Source organism: Meriones unguiculatus, chromosome 9 (assembly GCF_030254825.1).
Source record: "Meriones unguiculatus strain TT.TT164.6M chromosome 9, Bangor_MerUng_6.1, whole genome shotgun sequence".
Classification (NCBI taxonomy): Eukaryota; Metazoa; Chordata; class Mammalia; order Rodentia; family Muridae; genus Meriones; species Meriones unguiculatus.
In genome coordinates, this window is record NC_083357.1 from 60,841,701 (window position 1) to 60,863,847 (window position 22,147).

Sequence of the window (22,147 nt, forward strand, 5' to 3'; positions counted from 1 at the left end):
TAACTGTGTCATTGCTTAAGGTAAAGACTGCGTACAGAGCCACTATCGAGAAACTGAGGGGCAGAAAATGATCTTAACAGTGAACAGAATCCTTACCGTGTAGTTAAGAGGAGGGTGTGGGTTTGAGTCCAGAACTTATGCAAAAAAAAAAAAAAAAGCTGAGTGTGGTAGTTTCAGCTTTTATTAGCCGTGCTGGGGAGACAGAGACAGGATCTCTGGGACCCACTGGCCAGCCAGTCTATCCTACCTGGCAAATCTTTCCAGGCCAGTGAAAGACCCTGTCTCAGAGAGTCAGGGTTGATGATGACCTGAGGAATGACATTGGAGGTTGACCCCTGGCTTCCTAACGAATGTGTGTGCACACACAAACACAATAGTGGCCTTGGCTTTGTGAAGAACGTTGGTCCTCACAAAGCACACTCCCCAGCTTTATTCCTCTCCTGAGGAATGTGCAGTAAGCTGGTAGGTGAGCAGATGAGCATATTTCTCCACCAAAGTGACACCTCCCAAACATACCCAAGCAGAGCCACCAACCGGGGATCAAGTATTCAGATGCGGAACTTACAGGGGCCTTCACATTTAAATCACCCCAGAATGTGACAGGAGCAAGTGTTACCAGAGGGAGGACTGTAATTTACCGCACCCCAGGCCATGCAAAGGGGAAACAGAGATGCACAATTGGAGGCACCTGATGAAGATCTGTGATGGAACAGTCTCCAAGGAAGACAGGTGTTGCGCTGGCCTGCAGAGTGGCAAGGGCAGCGGTGTACGTGATAGGATATAGGATAGAGAAGATTGGACGATAAAGTGTTGTGCCAAGAGAGCTTGGGGCTGGGCTGGAGAGATGGCTCGGTGGTTAAGGACTGTGGCAGTTCTTCTAGAAGACCGAGGTTCATATTCCCAGCACCTATACAGACAACTGTCTGTAACTCAGGCTCTATCTGTGTGTTGTGTTGTCTCTCCAGGAAAAGTTTGGGCACATAATACAACACAACACACACCAACCTAGTTAACCAGTTATTAGGAATCTGCAGCCAGGATTGAGAAAGGCTCAAGTCCACCTGTCCGGGAACCTCCCCTTTTAAAATGAGTTTTCAATGCTTTCTCTATATGTATTACCTTATATATCTTATACTGGTCTGGGTTCACCATCTGTGGTCCCTTAAATTCAAGCTCTCTTTCTTTAAAAAATATTTTTTAGATCCATTTATTTAATTTTATGTGTATGAATGTTTTCCCTCGACGTATACATATGCACCACATGCACGCCTGGTATTCATGGAGGCCAGAAGAGAGGGTCACGTTTCCTGGAATGGGAGTTCTTGATGGACTCAGCTGGCTAGGAACACAAGGCTCAATATCATGAAGGACTAGAGTATAAGTGCTGGTAGAACTTGTCTACTTACCCCAGATAGGGAAGGGAGCCCATGACAAACCAAAGCACAGATGCCACCATCCCTCTTAGCTTCTATTGTTTACTCTGGCAGGGAGGGTCCTAGTCAATCTGGTCAGCTTTAGGGAATTCTTAGAGCTGTTTTTGAGTTGTTTACCTATCTGTTTTAGGAGCTCCCAGCAGGATGGAATTTTCCTATCTAGGAAGAGGCTGTTACACAAGTGTGTGTGTGTGTGTGTGTGTGTGTGTGTGTGATATGTTTTTAAAGGTGAGCTTAATAGAACTAAGGTTGGGAACAGCTATTAGAGATCAATGATGGCAGAACCCCAATATTTAAAGGACTAGACATCTCCTAGGTGGAGAACAGAGCTCACCAAGGCAAGGGGATGGAGAAATAGCGGGCTTGGAGAGCACAAAAAAGCCAGTGGGCTAGAACTCTGCATTATGAGGGCATGACACTGCAGAGGGATGCTAAAGCTAGTGGGGAAGATGGTGGCGATGGAAGAAGGAGGAGGGGGAATATGGAGACATGATGGGGAGGGTGAGGTCCTCTTGTAGATAGTTTTTCCATTTGTTTGGAGTTTTGTTTGTTTATTTTTTGGAACAGCAATGATATAGAGTATGTTTTCTTTAAAACAAAAAAAAAAAAAGAGAACATGTTTTATTTTGTGTGTGAGAGTGTTTTGGCTGTGTGGATGTATGTGTACTATGTACGTGCAGTGTTCATGGAGATCAGAAAGGGCATCGGATCCCCTGGAATTGGTCAGGGATGGCTGTGAACTGCCATGTGAGTGCTGAGAACCAAATCTGGGTCCTCTGCAAGAGCAGCAAGTGCTCTTTCCCACTGAACCAACACTCCACCTCCTTGACCTGTTTTGTAATAATTTTTCCAACTCTTTTGAAGAAGGGGATTGGTAGAGATCTAAAAAAGATACTTCTAACCCATGCTTGCATTATCCAGGCCATAATGTGATTTGCCCAGAAAGCAGCCAGGTGCCTAAAGAGAGCATTTCATTCAACGTTACAACAGTTACAGCATTACAACATATGTGACATGGTCTTATAAGATCGTAATGGAGCTGAAAACTCCAGTTGTTTGGGTTTTTTTTTCTTTTTCTGCACTGTGTTTAGATATGTTTGGATCTAACAGTACTCAATATGATAACAAGCTGGGAAGGTTTGCAGCCAAGGTGCAATAGACAACACTATGTCTCCCGGATGTGTAGAAAGCAGTACCATTTAGGTCTGTGAACACTATGACTGCATAATAACCTCACCCAGCGACATATTGCTCAGAATGTGTCTCCTCCACTAAATGACACATGACTGCACTAGTAAGGCAGCCTCCAGGGAATGGCTAAACCTGATAACCACAAAGTCCTTTATTATTGCCCAATTTTCACAATATTTTTTTTTTAATAAAGTGAACGTGGGTGGATCTAATTTTCTTCCAAAGTATGGGGATGTCTCATTTCCTGTACTAAAGATTAGGAAAACAAATCCTCTCAAAAATTAAAATCCAAGGGCTATGGAGATACGGTAGGCTGGAAAGTGCTCCCACAAAAGTTTGAGGGCTTAAGTTCAGTGTCCAGCACACACGTGAAACCCCAACATTGGTGACAGCCACTTGCAACCCCAATGCTGAGGTGATGAAGACAGGGGGATCCTTTGGGCTCTCCAGCCAGGCAATCCCCGGCCAGAGAGGAGACATGTCTCAAAAACTGAAGTGGACATGCCCTGAAAAATGGCATACACATACACTCGCACCGTTACACATGTGTGAGCCCATGTTCCTAACACGCGTATATAAGGAAATGAGTAAGTAAATAAAAACAGTGAAACCCACCAGTTCCTTATTCTTTATAAAAATGTTTAAATAATGTAAATGTGTATTTTAATGCCAGCCTTACTCACGTATGTATTTATTTACCTAGTTTGCAGTACTGGGACTACAGTAAGGTTTCATATGGCCTGCTGCTCACCTATAACTGTAACCCTGGTTTTGACATCTTATAATGTTGCCCACGATAGTCTCAAATTCCTGGGCTCAAGCGAGTCTCCTGTCTCAGCCTGAGTAGTTGGGACTAAAGGTGTGTGCCACCATGCTCAATGAAGGCAGGCATGTTCAACAGCAATTTTGATAAATGATGGTAAATTATTATTATTATTGCGTATTTGTTTCGTGTGTGTGTGTGTGTGTGTGTGTGTTTAGAGGTCAGAGGACCACTTTCAGGAATCACTCATCACCAACCCTGGATTCTTTTCCTTATTTGCATATAATGCAACGGGGTCCTGGAATTGTTACGGTATCAAGGCCAAATACGTATCCAAAAAGAACCAGCTCAAGTCAAGTCCTAACATGGTGCGTTTCAATAACAAGCCAAGGAAACTGATAGTTTACATTAAAATAATAGAAATATCGGCACTTCCATTATGTATGATTATTTTGAGTTGTTAAATTGAGGATGGAAGAAACAATAAACCCTGGTGCAGTGGGCATACAATGTAGAGAATCGGATATTGCCTCCTTAGCTGATCTCTGCTAGAGAAGACTGAATGTTTAATAAAACACTAATACATTTTTAAACAAAACACTTCTTTTTAAGTAGTCTTAATAATCACAGGGTTTTAAAAAAGGATTAGCTGAGCCACTGACTACTAAATTCCGTATGATTTAAGCTCATAAAATTTTTAAGTGTGAACAGGGATAACACTGATGACGATTTCGTAACCTTAAAATTTTGAGGTGCCTTGAAAATATAAAACATTAAAACCTGTGATTAGAGGGAGTCTTTTCTGTGAAACCAAAACTAGTGTATTTTATACCTTTAAAAAAATTCTCAGACTATCCCGAGAGAGTCCATGGTTGTCTGTATGTCAATTCATGCTTACCAGTCATAAAAACAAAGGTATGGGGGAGGTAATAGCAAAATTCCTGGCTATCCAATATACATTGTTTTTACTAGTTTCTGTGGTTTGTTTCTTTATCTATATATTCTCTTCCTTCTCCTAATAAGTATGTGACTCCTGTAATTGGTGTGTGTATGGGTTTGTACTCATATACATACATGTATGGAGGCTAGAGGTTGATATTGGGTGTCTTCTTCAGTTGTTCTTCACCTCATTTTTTGATACCACGTTTCTCAGTGAACTTGAAGATCACCCATTCTTCAAGGCTGGTGGGGATGGGAGTGGGGGTGGGGGAAACTTTAGGGATTCTCCTGTCTCTATCTGTCCATCTCTGAGATTTTTAGGCATGTATAGCCATACCCAAATTTTACATGCTGGGTGCTGGGGACTCGAACTCAATTCCTCAGGCTTGTGTGGCAAGCATTTTACTGATAGAGCCATTTCCTCAGCTTTAACTTTCTTAAATCCATCAAAGTAGCTACAAAATAATTCATTAGATTCCTATTTTATATTTTCACAGGTGAAGGTTATCCACAGTGGTTATCCTCAGCGGTTCTTACCCCAACCTTCACGGAAGATCAGGAATGCAAGGCTAGCCTCAGCTACATACTGAGTTCTAGACTGTCTTGGGTTACATGAATCCTTGTCTTAAACAAACAAACAAATGTTTTTTATCAGTTGGATGTCTACCAATATAAATTGGTTTGCTCTAAGCTATTTTGGGATTCTAGGCAAAATAGCTTTCTCTTGGAAGCCCAATCGCCTTACCATCTTTCACACTATAACTGATTAGCATGTGAGAGGGGAGCAGGATTGGGGGTGGGGTGACTGGCTCTCAGGAGTTTTAATCTCCTGCAAAAGAGGCCAGTTAGCATTTCTCTGGGGTCACAAACTGTAAAACATGAAGCTTAGGGATAATAGGGAGCCCACTTTCTCCATGAGGATGGCCCTTGTGAAGCAAGGAGAGAGGAATGATGGGGAGTGAGCATCAGAAGTCCCATGTACAATGCTCACTCCCAAGTGAATTTGTGAATTTGTAGAGAGACCCTCTCTCAGCAAGAGGCTGCTTTTCTTTATTTCCAAGATAAAGCACTGTGAGTGTGGAGGTGAGAGACTTTCCAGAAAAAGAGGGCCGATAAGTCCTCTCTTTTAGGACAGCCCTCTCTGGAGTTGAAAGTAATTCAATCTGCTCATCACAGCTCTTGGCCATCTGTAACTCCAGTTTCAGAGGATCCAAAGTCCTCTTCTGACCTCTGCAAGCACCAGGTACGCATGCATTGCACTTGCATACATGCAGCCAAAACACTCATACACATAAAATAAAATTGAAAAATGTAACTTTACAGATGTTTGAATCACTGTCTTTTCCCTACATTTTATGTCTCATCTGATACAACAAGCGTTTGGCAGACAGGACACCAGAAGAATGTGTCTCCCAGCATTTGTTTTGAAAACCTAAACCATTAAGGACTGAATGGGTTCTCAAAACACAGACAAAAAGTTTCCCACTTGGATGACAGCATTTGTTTTGAAAACCTAAACCATTAAGGACTGAATGGGTTCTCAAAACACAGACAAAAAGTTTCCCACTTGGACTCAGGATGTTGGAAAAACAGATGTCTCTGTCTTATTCTGGAGTACAGTGTGGTGAGGAAATGTTTTGCATGGTATGTGGTAGGCTTAGGATGTGATATCATGAGCACCAGAGGGTCCATGCTTTGTGGATGTATACTGATGTGGGCCTAAAGGAACCTGAGATCAGAACCTCTGAGTAAGACCCTATATCTGTGTGGATGACTGACTGACAACCAGACAGAACCATTCCATTCCTGGTTGTTCCAGGCTGAGTTCTAGCTCCCCAGATTCATGTGTTTTAGTCCCAGTCCTCAGTACTCTGGTGACTCTAATTAGAGATGGGATTATTGAAGAGCTAATTAAGATTGCATGGGCCCAGGAGGGTAGGTAGCTCTAATCCAATGGGATTGGTGTTCCCATAAGAAGAGATTATGATAGACTGTATGGAGGGGAGACGATGGGCCGGGGTTGGTGGTGCATGGCTTTAATCCTAGCTTTTATGTGGCAGAGGTAAGTAGATGTCTCTGAGTTCTAGGCAAGCCAGAAATACATCAAAATATCAAGCCAAAACAAGCTCCCCCCCCAAAAAAAAAACCCAAATCCAAAACAAAACAAAAGACAAGACATTGGGGAGGACCATGTGAGCATACAGAAGTCATCTTTCTGTTGAAGAGAAACTCCACGTGAGACACTACCTCACCCCGCTACCACCTTGAGCTTGAACTTCCAGACTCTGGAATTAGGGGCAGGGGATTTCTGTTGCTACTCTCCAGGTCTGTACGATTTAATTCCTCACCACGTAGGTTCTGGTGATCAAAGTCAAAGCATCAGGCTTGGTGGCAAGTGCCTTTAGCAGATGAGACATCTCAGCGGCCTGTCATTTGGTAGATTTTGAAGAATCTGTTCTTATTAATATTACCCTTTTTTTTTTTCAAGTGCATCATTTAAAAAACTCATTGTTTTGTAACTTACTCCAGAGTTGTTTAAAATAACCTAATTCATTTCTCACTTACTCCTTTTAATAATGAAAGGAATTATTTTTAATAATTCCCCTCTCACTCTTTGAGACAAGGTCTCACTATATTGCTCTGATTGGCCTGAAATTGTGTAGACTAGGCTGGCCTTGGTATATTTTGGCAGTTTGATACAAAGTCTAGCTGTATAGCCCTGGCTGGCCTGGAACCATTTATTTTTTTTCATGGAAGCTTAATTATATTGACTTTGGTTTTACATATATTCAAAGCTCATATATAAAGTTCATATACATGCTCATAAACACATTCTGTATCACTTATAAGCTCCACCACAGAGCAGAATGAAAGGAAGAATAACAAACCAAGACTATTTTGCAACTGATTCAGCTGATAGGAGGCAGAGCAGATCACAAATACATAGTGACAGCCATGAAAAAGGCTTTTGGATTTTTGCGATTTTTTTTTTTTTATCAGCAGATGGCAAGTGTAATTTAGTATAGACAAACTAATAATTAATTGTGGAGCAAGGAGGCCAGGCCAGTGATGTGTCTGGGTGGGAGATAATCCTCTAGCACACAGATCAAGAAGAGGATTTAGGGATTATTCCTGAAAAAGCAGCAATCTAGTACCGGGTTCTGGAAACAAAGTCAAACGGTATTGACAAAGAGAGGCGCAGAAAACTGGAGGCAGAGCCTGCTAATGTGAAAGTGTGTGCTTGCTCTAGCGGGGAGTGTCGTTAGTGACTGTTAGGCAGAAAGAAACAATGGGAGAATAATCAAACCAAGAAGCAACTGTATTTGCTCATAGGACCTTCAAGGGCCATGCAGAGAGTGGCAAGCTATTGTGGTAAGAGTTTGGGGCATGGTGGGACTGGGTCTGCACGGATACCTGAAGGTTTTCATGGTCACACTCACTCACACACACGTCTGCCTGCATAGGTCAGATTTGCCCGCCATAGTGGCTCTATGTGACAAAAAAATTCTGCCTGGTTCCTCCCTTCTGTTTCCTGGCTGATCTTAGAGTGTCTAGGAGGTAAAACGGGGTCTTATAGCCCACTGCATTGCTGCAGTATCTAGCAGTGACCACCCTGGCAATGCAGGAGCCATTCGTACTGTTTAGCAGAACGCGTGATTGAGGATGGCTATTGATGATCACTGATGCTCAGTGACACTGTGTCTAAGGCTTGAAAGACTGCTGGGTGAGACTCACGTGCTAGTTCTGTGTGGACTCAGCCTCGCCGGGCCTGCATGTGCATGGCCTTTGTCATTTCAAGTTTTATTTTCTTTAGTGTGTGTATGCCTATGAGTAGAAGGGGAGGTGGGATACACATTTCAGAAGTAAGTTCTCTGCAGCCGCCTTGGCTCTGGGGCTCAAACTCAGGTAATCCCATGGATAGGCAAGTGCCTCTACCCTCTGAACCTTTTTGCCGCCCTTAGAGTTTGTGAATTATTCTGTTTCTGCTATGAATGAGGCTGCATTTTCTTTCTGCTTTCTTCATCAAGCTGGACCTTTCTCCTTCCTAGGACCTTTCCTCCCTTGTAGAGCTATAAAAAAAAACAAAACAAAACAAAACAAAACAAAAAAACAAAAAACAACCAACCAACCAAACAAACAAAAAAGAACCATGGTCTCATGTGGCCCTGGCTGACCTTAAGCTCCTATGTATTCAACAATGATTGATTTTAAACTTCTGACCCTCCTGCTTTCGTCTCCCAAGTGCTTGATTTACAGGTTCCCATGACTACTCCAGGCTTCTGCAGTGCTGGGGATTGACCTCACAGCTTCATGAATGCTGGGTGAACACTCCACCCATTGAGCGAGCGTCTCTCCCAACCTTCTTGTTTAGTATGAAGACAAGAGCTTTCTCAGATGGGTTTTCCTTGTCTTGACTTCCATCCCAGTGTAGTTTGTGCTCTGCTATTGTCTTTTTCTCACTCTACCTGTGCTGAAAACGAAACAAAGAGTAGCCAACAATATGGGATCTGCTGTTGCAGAGTTTGTGTAGAACTGGCAATGTAGTCCTTCAGATGACAACTTTCTCTGGTGGGGAATAGTCCTGGAATAGATAAGGAATAAGTTCTTAAAAACAAACAGGGGCTGAAGAAGAGAACAGGGGCTCATGGCAGCATAAGAACACACGCTGTTCTTGCAGGCAACCCAAGTTCAGTTCCCAGCTCACAACCACCTCTAACTTCAGATCCCATGGATCAGATGTCTCTATCTGGCCTCCATGGGTATCTCAGTAATGGTACCTATCCACACACAAATACACGCATAGAATTTTTTAAAAACTACTTTAGGCTGAACCTAAAGTTTATACATTAAATTCTGTACTATTACATCTACACAAAAGTTTCCATATAATAGCTACATGTAGAAATTATATAGCATATATTGGGCATGGTGGCGCACAGCTTTAATCCTGGCACGTGGGGAGGCAGAGGCAGGTGGTTTGCTGTGCGTTCAAGGCCAGCCTGGTCTACAAAATGAGCCCAGGATATCCAAGGCTACACAGAGAAACCCTGTCTTGAAAAAAAAAAAAAAGAACTATAAAAAGAAAGGAAAAGAAATTATATAGCATAATAGAGTAAACACCTGTGAATCTACCTCTCAGGAACTAGAGCATTGAAAACACTGTTAAAATGCCTGCCTGTCAGTCAGCATTCCCTTGAGGCCTGTAAATCCTGCTCTCGGAACATCAGTGTGAGCATCCATCGAGACCGTGAGATGCCGTGGACAGACAAGGCGACATGTCTGGAAGAATATGAAATAAGCCTCCGTGTTGCTTCTCGAATCTGCCACCTGCTTCTTCTGCTTCCCAGCTGCCGCTGCTGTTGCACAGAGTCCCCCCAAGAAGCAATCCTTAACAGGACAATGACCCCTTGCTTTTTTTTTTTTTTAATCTCCTTTCCCACTTTTTGTTGAATGAGCAGCTGGAGGAGCTGCAAAAAAGAGGCGATGAGGTATTTGAACCGACTAGAAGCATGGTGCAAATAAATGCAGATGTTGTGAAATCACAGGCACCTACTGAAAGATGAGCAGCTGTCCGGACCAACCCTTTCTGTTCATCCTTTACACATGCTATGCACCAGGCTGATGAATCTTTCCCAAAATGTTTGGGACCAGAAGTGTTTGGATTTGGAGTTTAGGTGGTTTTGCTTTTAATGTTTTCACAAGCTTTACCAGTTAAACATCCCTCATCTGAAAGTATAAAAGCTGGATAAACTGTGTGTGGTGGCACACATCTACAATTCCAGCACTTGGTGGGTGGAGGTGGGAGGATCAGGAGTTCAAGGTTATCCTCGGGAACATAACAAGTTTAAGGCCAGCCTGAGCTATGTGAGGCCCTGTCTTTCAAAAACAAAAACAAAAACAAAAACAAAAACAGCAAATAAAATCAAAGGAACAAGCTCCCGATTCAGAAAGGCTCTAAAATCCAAAACTTTTGGAGCAAGACACAAAACATTTCTGATTTGGAAGCATTTGTAAAGGATTTGTTCGCGTTGTTTTTAAGTGTGTGTGCCCGTGCTCTCATGTGTACATATGTGGGTATGTACGTGTGAGAGCAAGTAGAGGCCAGGGGTGTCAGAGTCCCCGGAGCTGGAGTTACACAGGGAGTTACAAACAGTTGTGAGCCTTCTAGTATGGATCTGAGAATCGAACTCTGGTCCTCTTGGAAGAGCTCTTAACTGTGGAACCATCTCTCCAGCTCCCTATTTGAAAGTATTTACAGTTGCTCTGTAACAGATTACTGTAAATCAAGTAGCTGAAAATAATGCACTTATTACCCTAGTATCTGGGAGGTAGCTCAGGGAGGGTGGCTGGGATCTCTGCCCGAGTGACTCTTAAGAAAGTGCTGCCACGCTTGTATAGACTGTATTCTGCTAGGGCAGAATTCATTTTCTTGTGTCTCTGTTATTGCCGGATCTAGGTTTTTGCTTGCTGCTGGCTGAAGCTACTCCCCACTCTTAGTGGCTCCTGCATAGCCACTTGCTACCTTGAGCACCCAGGAAAGCATTCATTTCGATCAGACTTATATAATATAAACCACAGGTTGATAGTCTACCATTTTTGCCGTATTCCATTGGCTAGTATCAGGCCACAGATCCTGACTACCCTCAAGGAGAAGGTATGAACATGAGCAGAGGAATCATTAGGGGTGGACTTGGTGGTTATCTTACTACCTAAGCCTAGGCAGACAAGGGCTTGGTATAGGAAAAGACAAAACAAAACAAGTCAGCAAACATATTTTATTGTCATTTCTTTCCAAAGACCACGTGACTACTTTAGCAGAAACTTGGCATTCTGTTGGCATTTTAGAACCAAATGATGCATGGTCTAGTGCTGACTGTTTGGAAGGAGTGACTTATTGTATGACCTAACTTTCAAGCCCCTTTCATATGCTCCTGTAAAGTGGTGTAGTTTAGAATAAACTGTGAAATAGAACTGATGAAAGAGGGAGCTATAGGAAAACAGAAACTGTTGTAAAGTCTTAAGCTTGTGTGTGTGTGTGTGTGTGTGTGTGCGTGCACATTTACGAAGGTGTACAGAGAAGGCAGAGGCCGACCGTGGCTATCTGTCTCCCTGGAGTAATTTGTTTTGTCTTATGTAGCAGGGCCTCTGTGGTTGGGAACTCACTGATTAGATTAGGTTAGCTGGCTGAGGTTAGGTTAGCTTCCAGGAGTCCACCTGTCTCTTCCTTCTTAGCACTGGGATTACAAGTGTGCACCACCATGTCTGCCTTCTTAAAGTGGGCTCTGAGGGGCCAGCACAGGCCTGCCTGCCTGTGTGGTATCTCCCCAGCACCTATTCTGCTAATTTTTAAAATGACAATTGATTCTGTTTGGGTTAGAGAAAGTTCATCTGAGTAGAAGTTTTACTAAAATCAAATATTTATTCTCCTAAATAAATATCAAATCCCAAGTGCTGGTTTATAGGGACACCAGTTAATTAGTCCAAGACACTTACTCTTTGCTCTGACTTCCACACTCTTGTCAAAATAATTTGTCTGGAACACAAAGTTGCAGAGCTGGAAAGAGATGGGAGTGGGATGTCGCTGATTAGGAGCACTTGCTGTTTTTGCAGAAGACCCAGGTTCAGTTTTCCGCACTCATACAGCTGACCACAACTATCTATAGCAGTCTATAAGGTGGATCTGCTGGCCTCTTCTGGCCACCCCAGGCCCCAGGCATGTACCTGATGCATGTGCATGCATGGAGGCAAAAAGTCACACACGTAAAATTAGAACAACAAAAAAAAAATCTACAAAGTCTGAAGTGTCACTTTTCTGATAAAGATGAGCTTTAAAGCCGCACACTGATATCTCTGGCCCTTGCTGAACTTGTACCTATGCTTACTTAGCACCCTTCCCTCTTTCCTGTGTCCAATGCCATGAATGAGCTGCATGCTTTCACAGCCCACTACTCTTTCCTGTTCCTGCCTCTGCACACATTAGTCCCTCTACTTGGTCTATGCATTCACAGTATGTCTAGAGATGTTGCTTATAGGCCCTGAGGGCATTGCCTGGCTTAATTCACCCCAGGGGTTAATTATCACAGACCCAAGACACAAGTGCTCCATAAATATTGCTGGGGTGCATACCTGAGAGTCCACTTATTCAAAGAGTTGGAGGAGATGGATTCCACACTCGATCTTGGCCCAAAGGGCAAGAAACAACTGAGATGATGGTTTCCTTATCGCTGTGATTTGAGGGAAAAAAAATCATTACATGAATTAAGAATTAAGAATGCAAGCATGCACACAAGGAAATTAATGCATTGAAGAAGGAGGCAGCATGCTGGACTAAAACAGTTCATGGCATTTTAATTGCTGAAGGAATCTAAATGTATTAAATACGTTTAAATATTTATTTAAAATACATATTGAAAGATGGAAAGGAATTTGAGCCTTTGCAAGCATAACATCTTTACAGTAGGCTTTCATAAAAAAAATCATTTTTTTCTTGCATGTGTAGACAGTGTGTGTGTGTGTGTGTGTGTGTGTGTGTGTGCATGTATTTAGGTACATGTGTGTATAGGTGCTCATGAATATAAAGCCCAAGGTTGTATAACTTCTTCAATTGTTCTCTGCTTTATAAGTGAGAGAGTGTCTCTCCCTTGAGCTCAGAGCTCACCAATACAGGCTAGCCGGTTTTCCCAGGGATCTGGTTTCTGCCTGAGTACTGTGGAATTGCAGGGTGGCTACCACATCTGCCCAGTATTTACACAGGTTTCTCTAGTGACAGTCACTTTATCCTCTGAGCTGTCTCCCTAGCTTCCCTTCATTAGACGTACTGGTTTGAATGAAAATGGTAGGCAACGTGGAGGAGGAAGACTTTGCAAATGAATAAAAGGCAAGATCAAAAGTTCTAGTGCAGGAAGACACAGGGTACATGTTCCTTGTCTGGGGTGTGCACTGGCTAACGGTGGGAATCGATACTGTGTAGGATGGAGTGGGGCTATGAATGATCCGAAAATGAAAACATGCCGTTTGCACTTGGTAAGGCAGGCGACAGTGATTCAGTACATCTTCTCTGGTGTTGATAAATGGTCCTCAGGGGAAACAAACAAAATATAAATGGGAGAGATTAGGTAGAAGTCTTCAACTTGAATAAAAATAGTTCATTACATTTTTATATTTCCTTTTCATTTAGAAATCATCCAATAAGCCTACAAGAGAGTTTCTTACCACATGCCTTGTAGAAATGTGTGTGTATGTGTGTGCGTGGGTGCACAGAAGGTACCGCTTTTATTATTCAGAAACTCAACCTGAATTACTCTAAATCTTATAACCAGCAAATTATATTCATCAAGAAAACGTCACTGGAATCCAAACCTGCCTTTGTTTGTTTGTTTGTTTGTTTGTTAACATCCACTGTGGCTAATTTTATGTGATAGCTTGACTGGACTAAGGGATGACAAGACAGCTAGGGAAACAGTTTCTGGTGAAGGTGTTTTTGGAAGAGATTAGCATTTGAATTGGCAGACTTTACACAACTTGTCCTCACCAAGGCAAAAAAATTCCACCCCCTCCATGAGGGCAGGAGGGCATCACAGTGAGAAAGGAGAAAATTTTGAGGTGGGAGTGAAGCGATTGCTGGCTTTGAAGATGCAAAAGGGAAAGGGCCAAGGCATGATGACAAAAATCAAGGGTTCAGAAAAGGCATGGAAACACACCTCCTCTCGCAGTCTGCAGGAGGAACACAGCCCTGCCCCCACGGAGGGTCAGCTCGGTGAGATACCTTTTGGAATCTGAGCTCTGGAGGGATAAGATCATTTTTTTTTTTTTTTTTGTGGCTGTCTGTGTAGCAGACTCAGGGAACAAACACAGGGGAGTTCCTAGAGAGGGAGGATCAGTGCCCACTGAGCACCTACTGTGCAGCATGACCTTGTGGAGGTCAAAGTTTGTGGAGGAACAGTCTATTAGCCATGTTACTGACGAGGAAAACAGAACTGAGAACTAAGGTAGCTTATCCAAAGTGGTATAAATTGGCTGAAACAAAACAAACAAACAAACAAAGAAACAAACAAACAAAAAATAAAGGGACTAAGATCTGCTGTAAAAATGGCTAATTCCTCTCTCCAATCTCATGTGTGGGGACACACGTAGCACACTGTCTCTCAGAAATGTCTTTCTGTTTAACTTGTTAGTGTTCCCCTCTCATTTTCATTCAGTTGAGAATAATCAGTTGATTTCACAAAAATTGTGTCTATGTGAAGAAGTTGTGATATTCTTTGGGAAGTGAAATCACAAAACACATTATTCTTGCTTAGATAATACAAGTAAAAAATAAAAGCTCCTGAAAGATTTCAAACAATTCACCAATATTAGACTTAGGAGTTCTTAGAGATCATGACTTTAGAAATCCTCACTGCTGCTTCTATCAACAATAGTTTCTTAGGGCCACCCCTGCTGTCCTCTCTGCCTCTGTGACACAGCAGGCATCTTCACATCAACTGCCACCTCCCAATACCTTCCAACTTTGTCATCTGTATGCCCCAGCTCCTGTTCATACAATTTTGCTACACTTATAACATCACTCTATAGGTGATTAATTGTTTTAATTATTTCTTGGGCATTTCCCCTGAATTGCTTTATATAGAAATAAGCAAACAGGAACAGATAATAAATGTGCCTCTTCCACAGTCTTACGAAAAACAAAGCATTTTCTCTTGTATTGCACTTTGTTCTTTCTGTAAAACACATCACACAACTTTTCTGCGTAACTCAGAGAAAAATCTGACAGTTTCAACATCACCACAACATATTCTGTCATACAGACACACCATAAAGTATCTAGTAGTTCCCCTTTAATTGACATTTGGTTCTCTTCCCTCCCCCATATTTCCATGCAATTATATACACGCTCCTTGAAGAATTGAGTTATATGAATATACATACTTTTCTTTAAAAAAGTTTATTTTATGCGGATGGGTGTTTTGTCTTCATGGATATCTGTGATATATTGCTGCAACAATGGCATAAATAATATGGGCCTCACCAACCACTTCATGAGATGGAACTCACATTTGACAACATTAATGAGGTCAAGAATCTGAAACTAGACAGGCTATGTGTGTCTTTTTAGTTATGGTCTGGTTTTTCTTTAATCTTTTTTGGTGTTTGTTTTTATGTTGAGAGAAAGAAAATGAAATCGAGGTGAGATGGATCTGGGAGGACTTGGGGGAAGGGAAAGAATATGATCAAACTATATTGTGTAAAAAATTTCACAATAAGGGGGCAGATTGTCATTACGGTAGGGAGGGGAAGGCCAGGGCGTATTGTGTGAGATTGGAACACATTCAAAACAAAGAAATAAAGGTGTATTGAATGCTTTATGCGCATGGATGCTTTGTCTGCATATGTACCTGTGTAGGACGTGTGCGCTTCATGCCCCTGGAGGCCATCAGACCCTCCGAAGCTGGAGTTAGAGGCAGTTGTGCGCCACAGTGTGGTGCTGGGAATTGAACCCAGATCATATGAAAGAGCATCCAGTGCTCTTAATTGTTGAGTCACATATTTTACTTTATTTGTACTTTCTGGTGACATGTGCATGTTTATCTAGACGATAAAATTACATAGAAATGTTATTGTCTCAGAGAGTAATTCCCTTTGTAATTTTTGGCAGGTAGGGTCTAATCCTCCTCTGTAGAGACTGTACCGTTTTTATACCACCAGTAGCAATACCTCAATTCTATTTATGTGTGTGTGTGCACACGTATGTGTTCAAGTCTGTGTGAGTGTATGTCACACGTGTGGAAACACTAACAGAAGCAAGGAGAGGGCACCAGACCTCCTGCAACAGGAGTTACAAGTGGTTGTAGAATACCTGATGTAGGTGTTGGGAACCAAACTTGCGTTTTCTGCAAGAGCAAGTGTTCTTAATCACGGAGTCATCTCTCCAGCCTAACACTTCAATTCTTAACATCAAATGTCAAAATAACAGGTTCTATGTCATTGCAGTTCTGAAAGAAGTTTTATTTCTATACAAATCAGTGAAATAGAAGGCATAGAAACAATAAGGTGGTGAATACTTACTGTTTAAAAGCTTACATAGGCTCTGGGGCTGGAAAAAGGTTCTCTTCCAGAGAAACTGGGTTCAATTCTGAGCACCCACATGGCAGCTCACAACTGTCTATAACTTTAGCTCTATGAGATCCAAACCCTCACACAGATATACATGCAGGGAAACACCAATTCACATAAAATAAGAGAAAATAAATCATTAAAAAAGAAGCTTACATAGGCTCAAAATATGTTAAGAATGTGTACATAAGACCCTCTAAGTTGATCCTCATACTGGAATTTAAATGTTCTGTGCCCTAGATGTGTATCAACACTGCAACAGAACAGGGTCTCTTTTATAACTAATACAGTGAGTAATGAGATATCCTTTGGGGTTGCCATTAGTGGGTCGGACCAGGACATGGTAGAGTAGATGGCATAGGGTGTGACTCAGGAGAAGTCGTTTACCAGAACTGATTATGACAGAGCAGGAACTCCTGAGCCTTTTGGTACTACTGTAAGATTTAAAGGGAGTGATAGTTGGAAGGGTGCTTAATACATAATGGGCTCCAATACCAACTTTATTCTTTGCTTTTCTGAAAATAGCAAAGAATTAAAAAGGAAAACCTCAAAGGCTTCCAAATAGGACTTATGTCACAACTTCCATACAGTAAGACTTCCTCACTATTCTCATAAAAGCTCTGAGAATGTATTTAGAATTAATTTACATGTAATTGGAACGTAACTTGTTTAACTTTTCAGTCTACATAGTAGTAGTAGAAGCACAGGATCAGACTGTTAACTGAGTAACTTATAGAAAGCAATTTTAAAAAAGATTAGGAAAAAGCAAACTAGCACCTATAATAAAGGTGCTTAGTAGGCCCAAGTAACCTCTTAGCACAAGGCCATCTCAAAACCAAGCTATCAAGAAAAGGTTGAAAAGGATAGGAAAGATTAACTACATGAAAGTGGATGGTAAAGCATGTGCTTGGCATGTGTAAAGTCTTGAGTTTAATTTCCAGCACCAAAATGGCAAATTAGTAGACCTCAATTTAAAAGGTTAACCATCTCCCTGTATGTAGAAAGCATATGAGTAATTTTTTTTACTTACCCTTCTCTCTATAATTTAAATAAAGTGTTGAGATATCTCTGTAACACTTCAATAATTTTATGAAGATGTACATCATAAAATATAAAATATAATTTTTGATACAGGATTTAACATTTTAGTTACCCAGAAAATTAGTCATCAACTCCTTCGTCTATTCAGTGCCCACGTGTTCAATGCTACGAAGAGCTAAACATGCACAGAACATTGAACTGACTTAAGCCTCTAAAATGCACCCTCCATAGAACAGTCCAAATTCATATTAATCTTTCAGCAAGCCTCTGGGATTGATTTATTATCATTGTAACTGACTTTAATTTTAGGACCTTCTGAATTGGAGAATATAGTCCTCCTTTCTTAAAATAGATAAAATTGTTGAGCCAGCAATTACAAATTGAAATCACTTGAAAAGACTGAATCTTCTCTATCTACTTGAAATTTCAATTGTGACACTTTTTGACTCATTGTCTCTTTTGTCAGTCTTAGTGTAATTTACTTAGCGAATTTCACCAGTAAATTCTGCTCTTTCAGGGCACAAGAGAGCTAAAAATCATAAATACGCCATCACCGCCTGCTTTTGTATCTCATTTCATAGCTTCACAGTTTAAAGAAAATATATTTAAAAGTACAAATTAATTGCACTTATTTCCAGGAAGTATTTCAAAGTGCTTTCTTTTATTAGAGTCAATACATCTGTCTCATGGTGTTTTAGTAGACATATGTTGGCATGATGCAAGTGGAGTAGTAACAAAAATGGCCACAGCAACCCAGGCAGTTATCATTTATTTACTACCTAGCCTATGTGGCATCATGTTGAGAGCTTTGAATAGATTATTGCTTAGCATATTTTCAAAGAAGGCACTATTATTATTTTCATGATATAAAGGAGGTGAAAACTGAGCTTTAATGAGGTTATCCTGTTCATAGTATTCACATTATTACTTTAATGCAGCTAGAATTCAAGTCTGAACAACTCTATTGAGCCCATGCATTTAGGTTGTTACTTTATTACCTGTTTCTTTTTTCCTTTTTAAAGATTTATTTATTTATTTATTTATTTATTTATGAATATTGGTGTTTTGCCTGCATTTATGTCTGTATGATGGTGTCAGGTCCCCTGCAACTGGAGTTAGAGATAGTCATGTGGGTGTTGGGAATTGAACCTGAGTCTTCCGTAAGAGCAGACAGTGCTCTTAACCAGTGAGCCATCTCTCCAGCCCCCAAGGTATAATTTCAAATCCAAAAAAAAAAAAAACCAAGTTTCTCATCTGTATTCAGAAATAATTTTTAGCAGTTAGCTCTGTTTTATTACCATAGAAAGTAAAAGGATAAAACTACAGTAAGAAGTAAAAGATGCAGTTATGTGATTTCTTTCAAAGAGCAGAGGCTACAATCATTTTCTGTAATGTGTGGATAAAATCCTCTTCAAATAGTTTTTCAGGCTTTGTAGGTTTTATGTAGGCATATATATATTTACATATATATGTATGTATATAAATTTGTGTTCTACAATGGGGTATTCTCTTCTTTCCCAACTCCTCTAAAAACTTAAGAAGACCCTATAGGGTTAAATACATCAAAGTAATGACTAAATTGTCAAGGAAACTTTTTTCTACAAATCTCAATGCTAAAAATGTACTACCTATTTGTCTTTGTAGCATACTAAAAAACAAAACAAAACAAAACAAAAGTTATTGCTGTTATTAGATTTTACTGAAAGGAAAGTTGCTTAAAAAAATCTGCACAGGTTGATGAGGAAATCCCAGTGTTATGTTTTCACTGTTTCTTCACAATACTTCTTTCAACTCATCAGTAACAAGCAAGTAGTTTGCTGTGCCTTCCACTGAAAGAGCATTGTAATTCAAGTCCATTCAGTGCTGCCTCACTTGTGCAATTTGTAGCGAACTCAGAGAATGTACTCTGCACCTATTTTAATGATCTAGCACATTAATAACATTTTCACTCATTTAAAGCCATGTTTACTAACAGAGCCTTAGCACCCCCCCAAAAAAAAACCTCTCAAAGACAAGTTTCACACATTTAAATTGCCTGAACAAGTAATTGATACATACAGCTTAAAGCTTTTTTTTTTTTTTTTCCCCAAATGAAGGTCTTTACAGAGTTTTAAAATCACAGTTAAAAATAAAAAAAGGTAGGTAGAAATTTTCTTAACTGTGCAGAAAACATTCAAGGTCACAAGATGCCCATTCAGTTCTTGCTACAACAGGAAAGAGGCAACCAGGCTGATTTCTAGTTAGATTTTGCCTAGAATTTTCTTGAGGGAAAGTTGGAAACTTTGGAAGCTGGGACAGAAGAATCAGGGGGTCAATAGAGATGAGAGATGCCTAAACAGAAGTGAGAATCAGTAAGTTTGTGAACTCTATACTGACTTATGTAATTTTGTTTTTTTTTTATAGCCCCTCACAATAAGAAAATAACATGGATGTAAGAAGAAGAGGAAGAAGAACAAGAAACGAAGAAGAGGAAGAAGAAGGAGGAGAAAAAAAAAAGTCAGAGGTGAGATACAGCCATTTTGATGGGGGTGGGGGGGCGTCTAACTACACAATGAGGTCATCCTATATCCCGGAAGTGACAAGTAATCACCTGCTTTGTACTAGCTCCTCCCCTTCCCTCAGAGGTCCCGCCCCTCCGCCAGCAGCCGGGAGGGTGTTAGGGGGCGTTTCTCCCAGAGCAAGGCTGAGAGCTGCGACGCAGAGGAAGGGGACCCCAAAACGTCTGGCACTGCCTCCTCCAGGGAACACTTTGGACCGCCTCACTCAGCCCAGCGGGATTCTGAAACGCCGAGGGGTCAACCTGATGGGTTTCGGGGTCAACGGAAGAGGGGAAGGGGAGCCCTGGCGGGGAGAACCCCCCGGCCCCCCGCCCAGCAGCTGAGGCACAGGAGGGCGGCCATCTTGGCCGGCAGGGTAGGGCCAGGAGGCTGCGGGCGCCGTGCGATTGGGGGGCTCGCCCGGAAGTGACGCCACCCGCCCGGAAGCGGAGGGGGTTCCCTGGCCCACTCCCCCCGTTCGTCTGCTCCCCGCTTCCTCCCCGCCCCCCTTCCTCTCCATTCGTTCCCCCCCTCCCCGGTCCCTGCCTTCTCCCCCCACCCGTCCCTCCCCCCCCAACCTCCGGAGCTGGGAAGAGAGTCAAGATGGCGGCGAAATCCGATGGCGGTGGCGTGGGGGTGGGCTTCGCCCAGCTGCACAACCTGGACGAGGCGGTGGGCAGCGGCGAGGAGGACGGGGAGCCCGGGGGAGGCGGCTGCGGCGGCGGCGACGGCAGCGAGCCCGGCGAAAGCAGCTCGTTGCACATCTGCCACTGCTGCAACACCTCCTCGTGCTACTGGGGCTGCCGCTCCGCCTGCCTGCGCTCGCTGCTGGGCAAGAAGCCGCGCCGCAGCGCCGCCGCCGCCGACGGGGGGGACCAGCCGCTGCAGCCGCCCGGGGCCGCCGGCCGACACCCCCCGACGCCCTCGGCCGGCCGACCGCAGCCCGCGTCGCCGCAGGTGGAGCGGCCGTGGCTCGACTGCCTGTGGATCGTGCTAGCGCTGCTGGTGTTCTTCGGAGACGTGGGTACCGACCTGTGGCTGGCCCTCGACTACTACCGCAAGGGGGACTACGGCTGCTTCGGGCTGACCCTGTTCTTCGTGCTGGTGCCGTCGCTGCTGGTGCAGAGCCTGAGCTTCCGCTGGTTCGTGCAGGACTACACGGGCGGCGGGCTGGGCGCCGTGGAGGGGCTCAGCAGCCGGGGACCCCCAATGATGGGGGCCGGCTACGGCCACGGCGCGGCCCGCGGCGGCCCGGGTGCGGGGGGCTCGGCTACCCCGGGGGCGCAGCGTCTGTGCCGCCTCTCCGTGTGGATCTGGCAGTCTGTCATCCACCTGCTGCAGATGGGGCAGGTGTGGAGGTAAGAGCACCGCGGGGTGGGAGACTGGGGGCGGGGGGGGGGGGTCTGCGGCCGCGCGCGGGTCCCCTCGGACGGGCCGGGCTGGCTTGAGCGGGGTAGCGGCGCACTGTCCAGGCGGCTCGCGACGGTCAATAGGATGCCTGGCCACGCCTTTTGGCCCGAGGGAGGCCCCAGGTCCCACTGTTTGCCCATCTCCTTTCCTGGGTCGCACTTGGAGGAGACCCTGTCGCTGCCCTCCCTCTCCTCTGCAGACCTCCATCCTGGTTGTTCCTTTCCCCCTGTGTCCCAAGGTAACCGGCACTCGATAGCATCCTGGAGGGGACCTGCCTACCTCCAGCAGATTGCATTCAGCCTTGCCCCCAGCCCCCTCCCCCTTCCCGGAGAGAGACATTTCCTTTCTCCCCCACCTGCCGTTTTCTCTCTGCAGTGGCCGGTGTGGGGCCCTGTGGAAAAAACCCTAGCTGCCTCTCCTTAAAGCACTCCTTCCTTCCATGCCCCTCCTCCTCCTGCAGCCCCAACCCCTGCAAACAGGCTCCACACTGCTGCCCTCCTTGAAGGAAAAATGACTTTTTTTTTTTTTTCTTTCTGGAATAGATGTGCCCTTTTCGCAGTGACAGGGGAAAAAAATGAGATGGTATCTAATGGCAGCAAGCGTTTGCTGTTAACTCTCACCTTTGGAAAATCACTGAGCCACTTGGGCACCTTTTCTGTTTTTAATGACTAGGCCTATGTGTGATTTCTGTTTACATCCAAGATGCAAGCTTGGCTTCAAGG

At 43.3% G+C, this 22,147-nt stretch overlaps 1 protein-coding gene and 1 long non-coding RNA gene across 2 annotated transcripts in view; one reads left to right on the plus strand and one right to left on the minus strand.

The window, feature by feature from the left end:
* Positions 1-6,203: 6,203 nt before the first annotated feature.
* On the minus strand, positions 6,204-21,176 carry LOC132656489 (uncharacterized). The gene is made up of 4 exons (XR_009594235.1): positions 21,048-21,176; positions 12,454-12,551; positions 11,821-11,881; positions 6,204-8,908 (listed from the first exon to the last, which is right to left on the minus strand). It is a non-coding gene; the product is annotated as an uncharacterized LOC132656489 (long non-coding RNA).
* Positions 20,124-22,147, plus strand: part of Xkr6 (XK related 6) — a 245,662-nt gene continuing 243,638 nt past the window's right edge. The window contains exon 1 of the mRNA XM_021645599.2: positions 20,124-21,373. Within this exon, the coding sequence (XP_021501274.2) occupies positions 20,619-21,373 (755 nt within the window). The 5' untranslated portion in view covers positions 20,124-20,618. The remainder of the gene's footprint in view (positions 21,374-22,147) is intronic.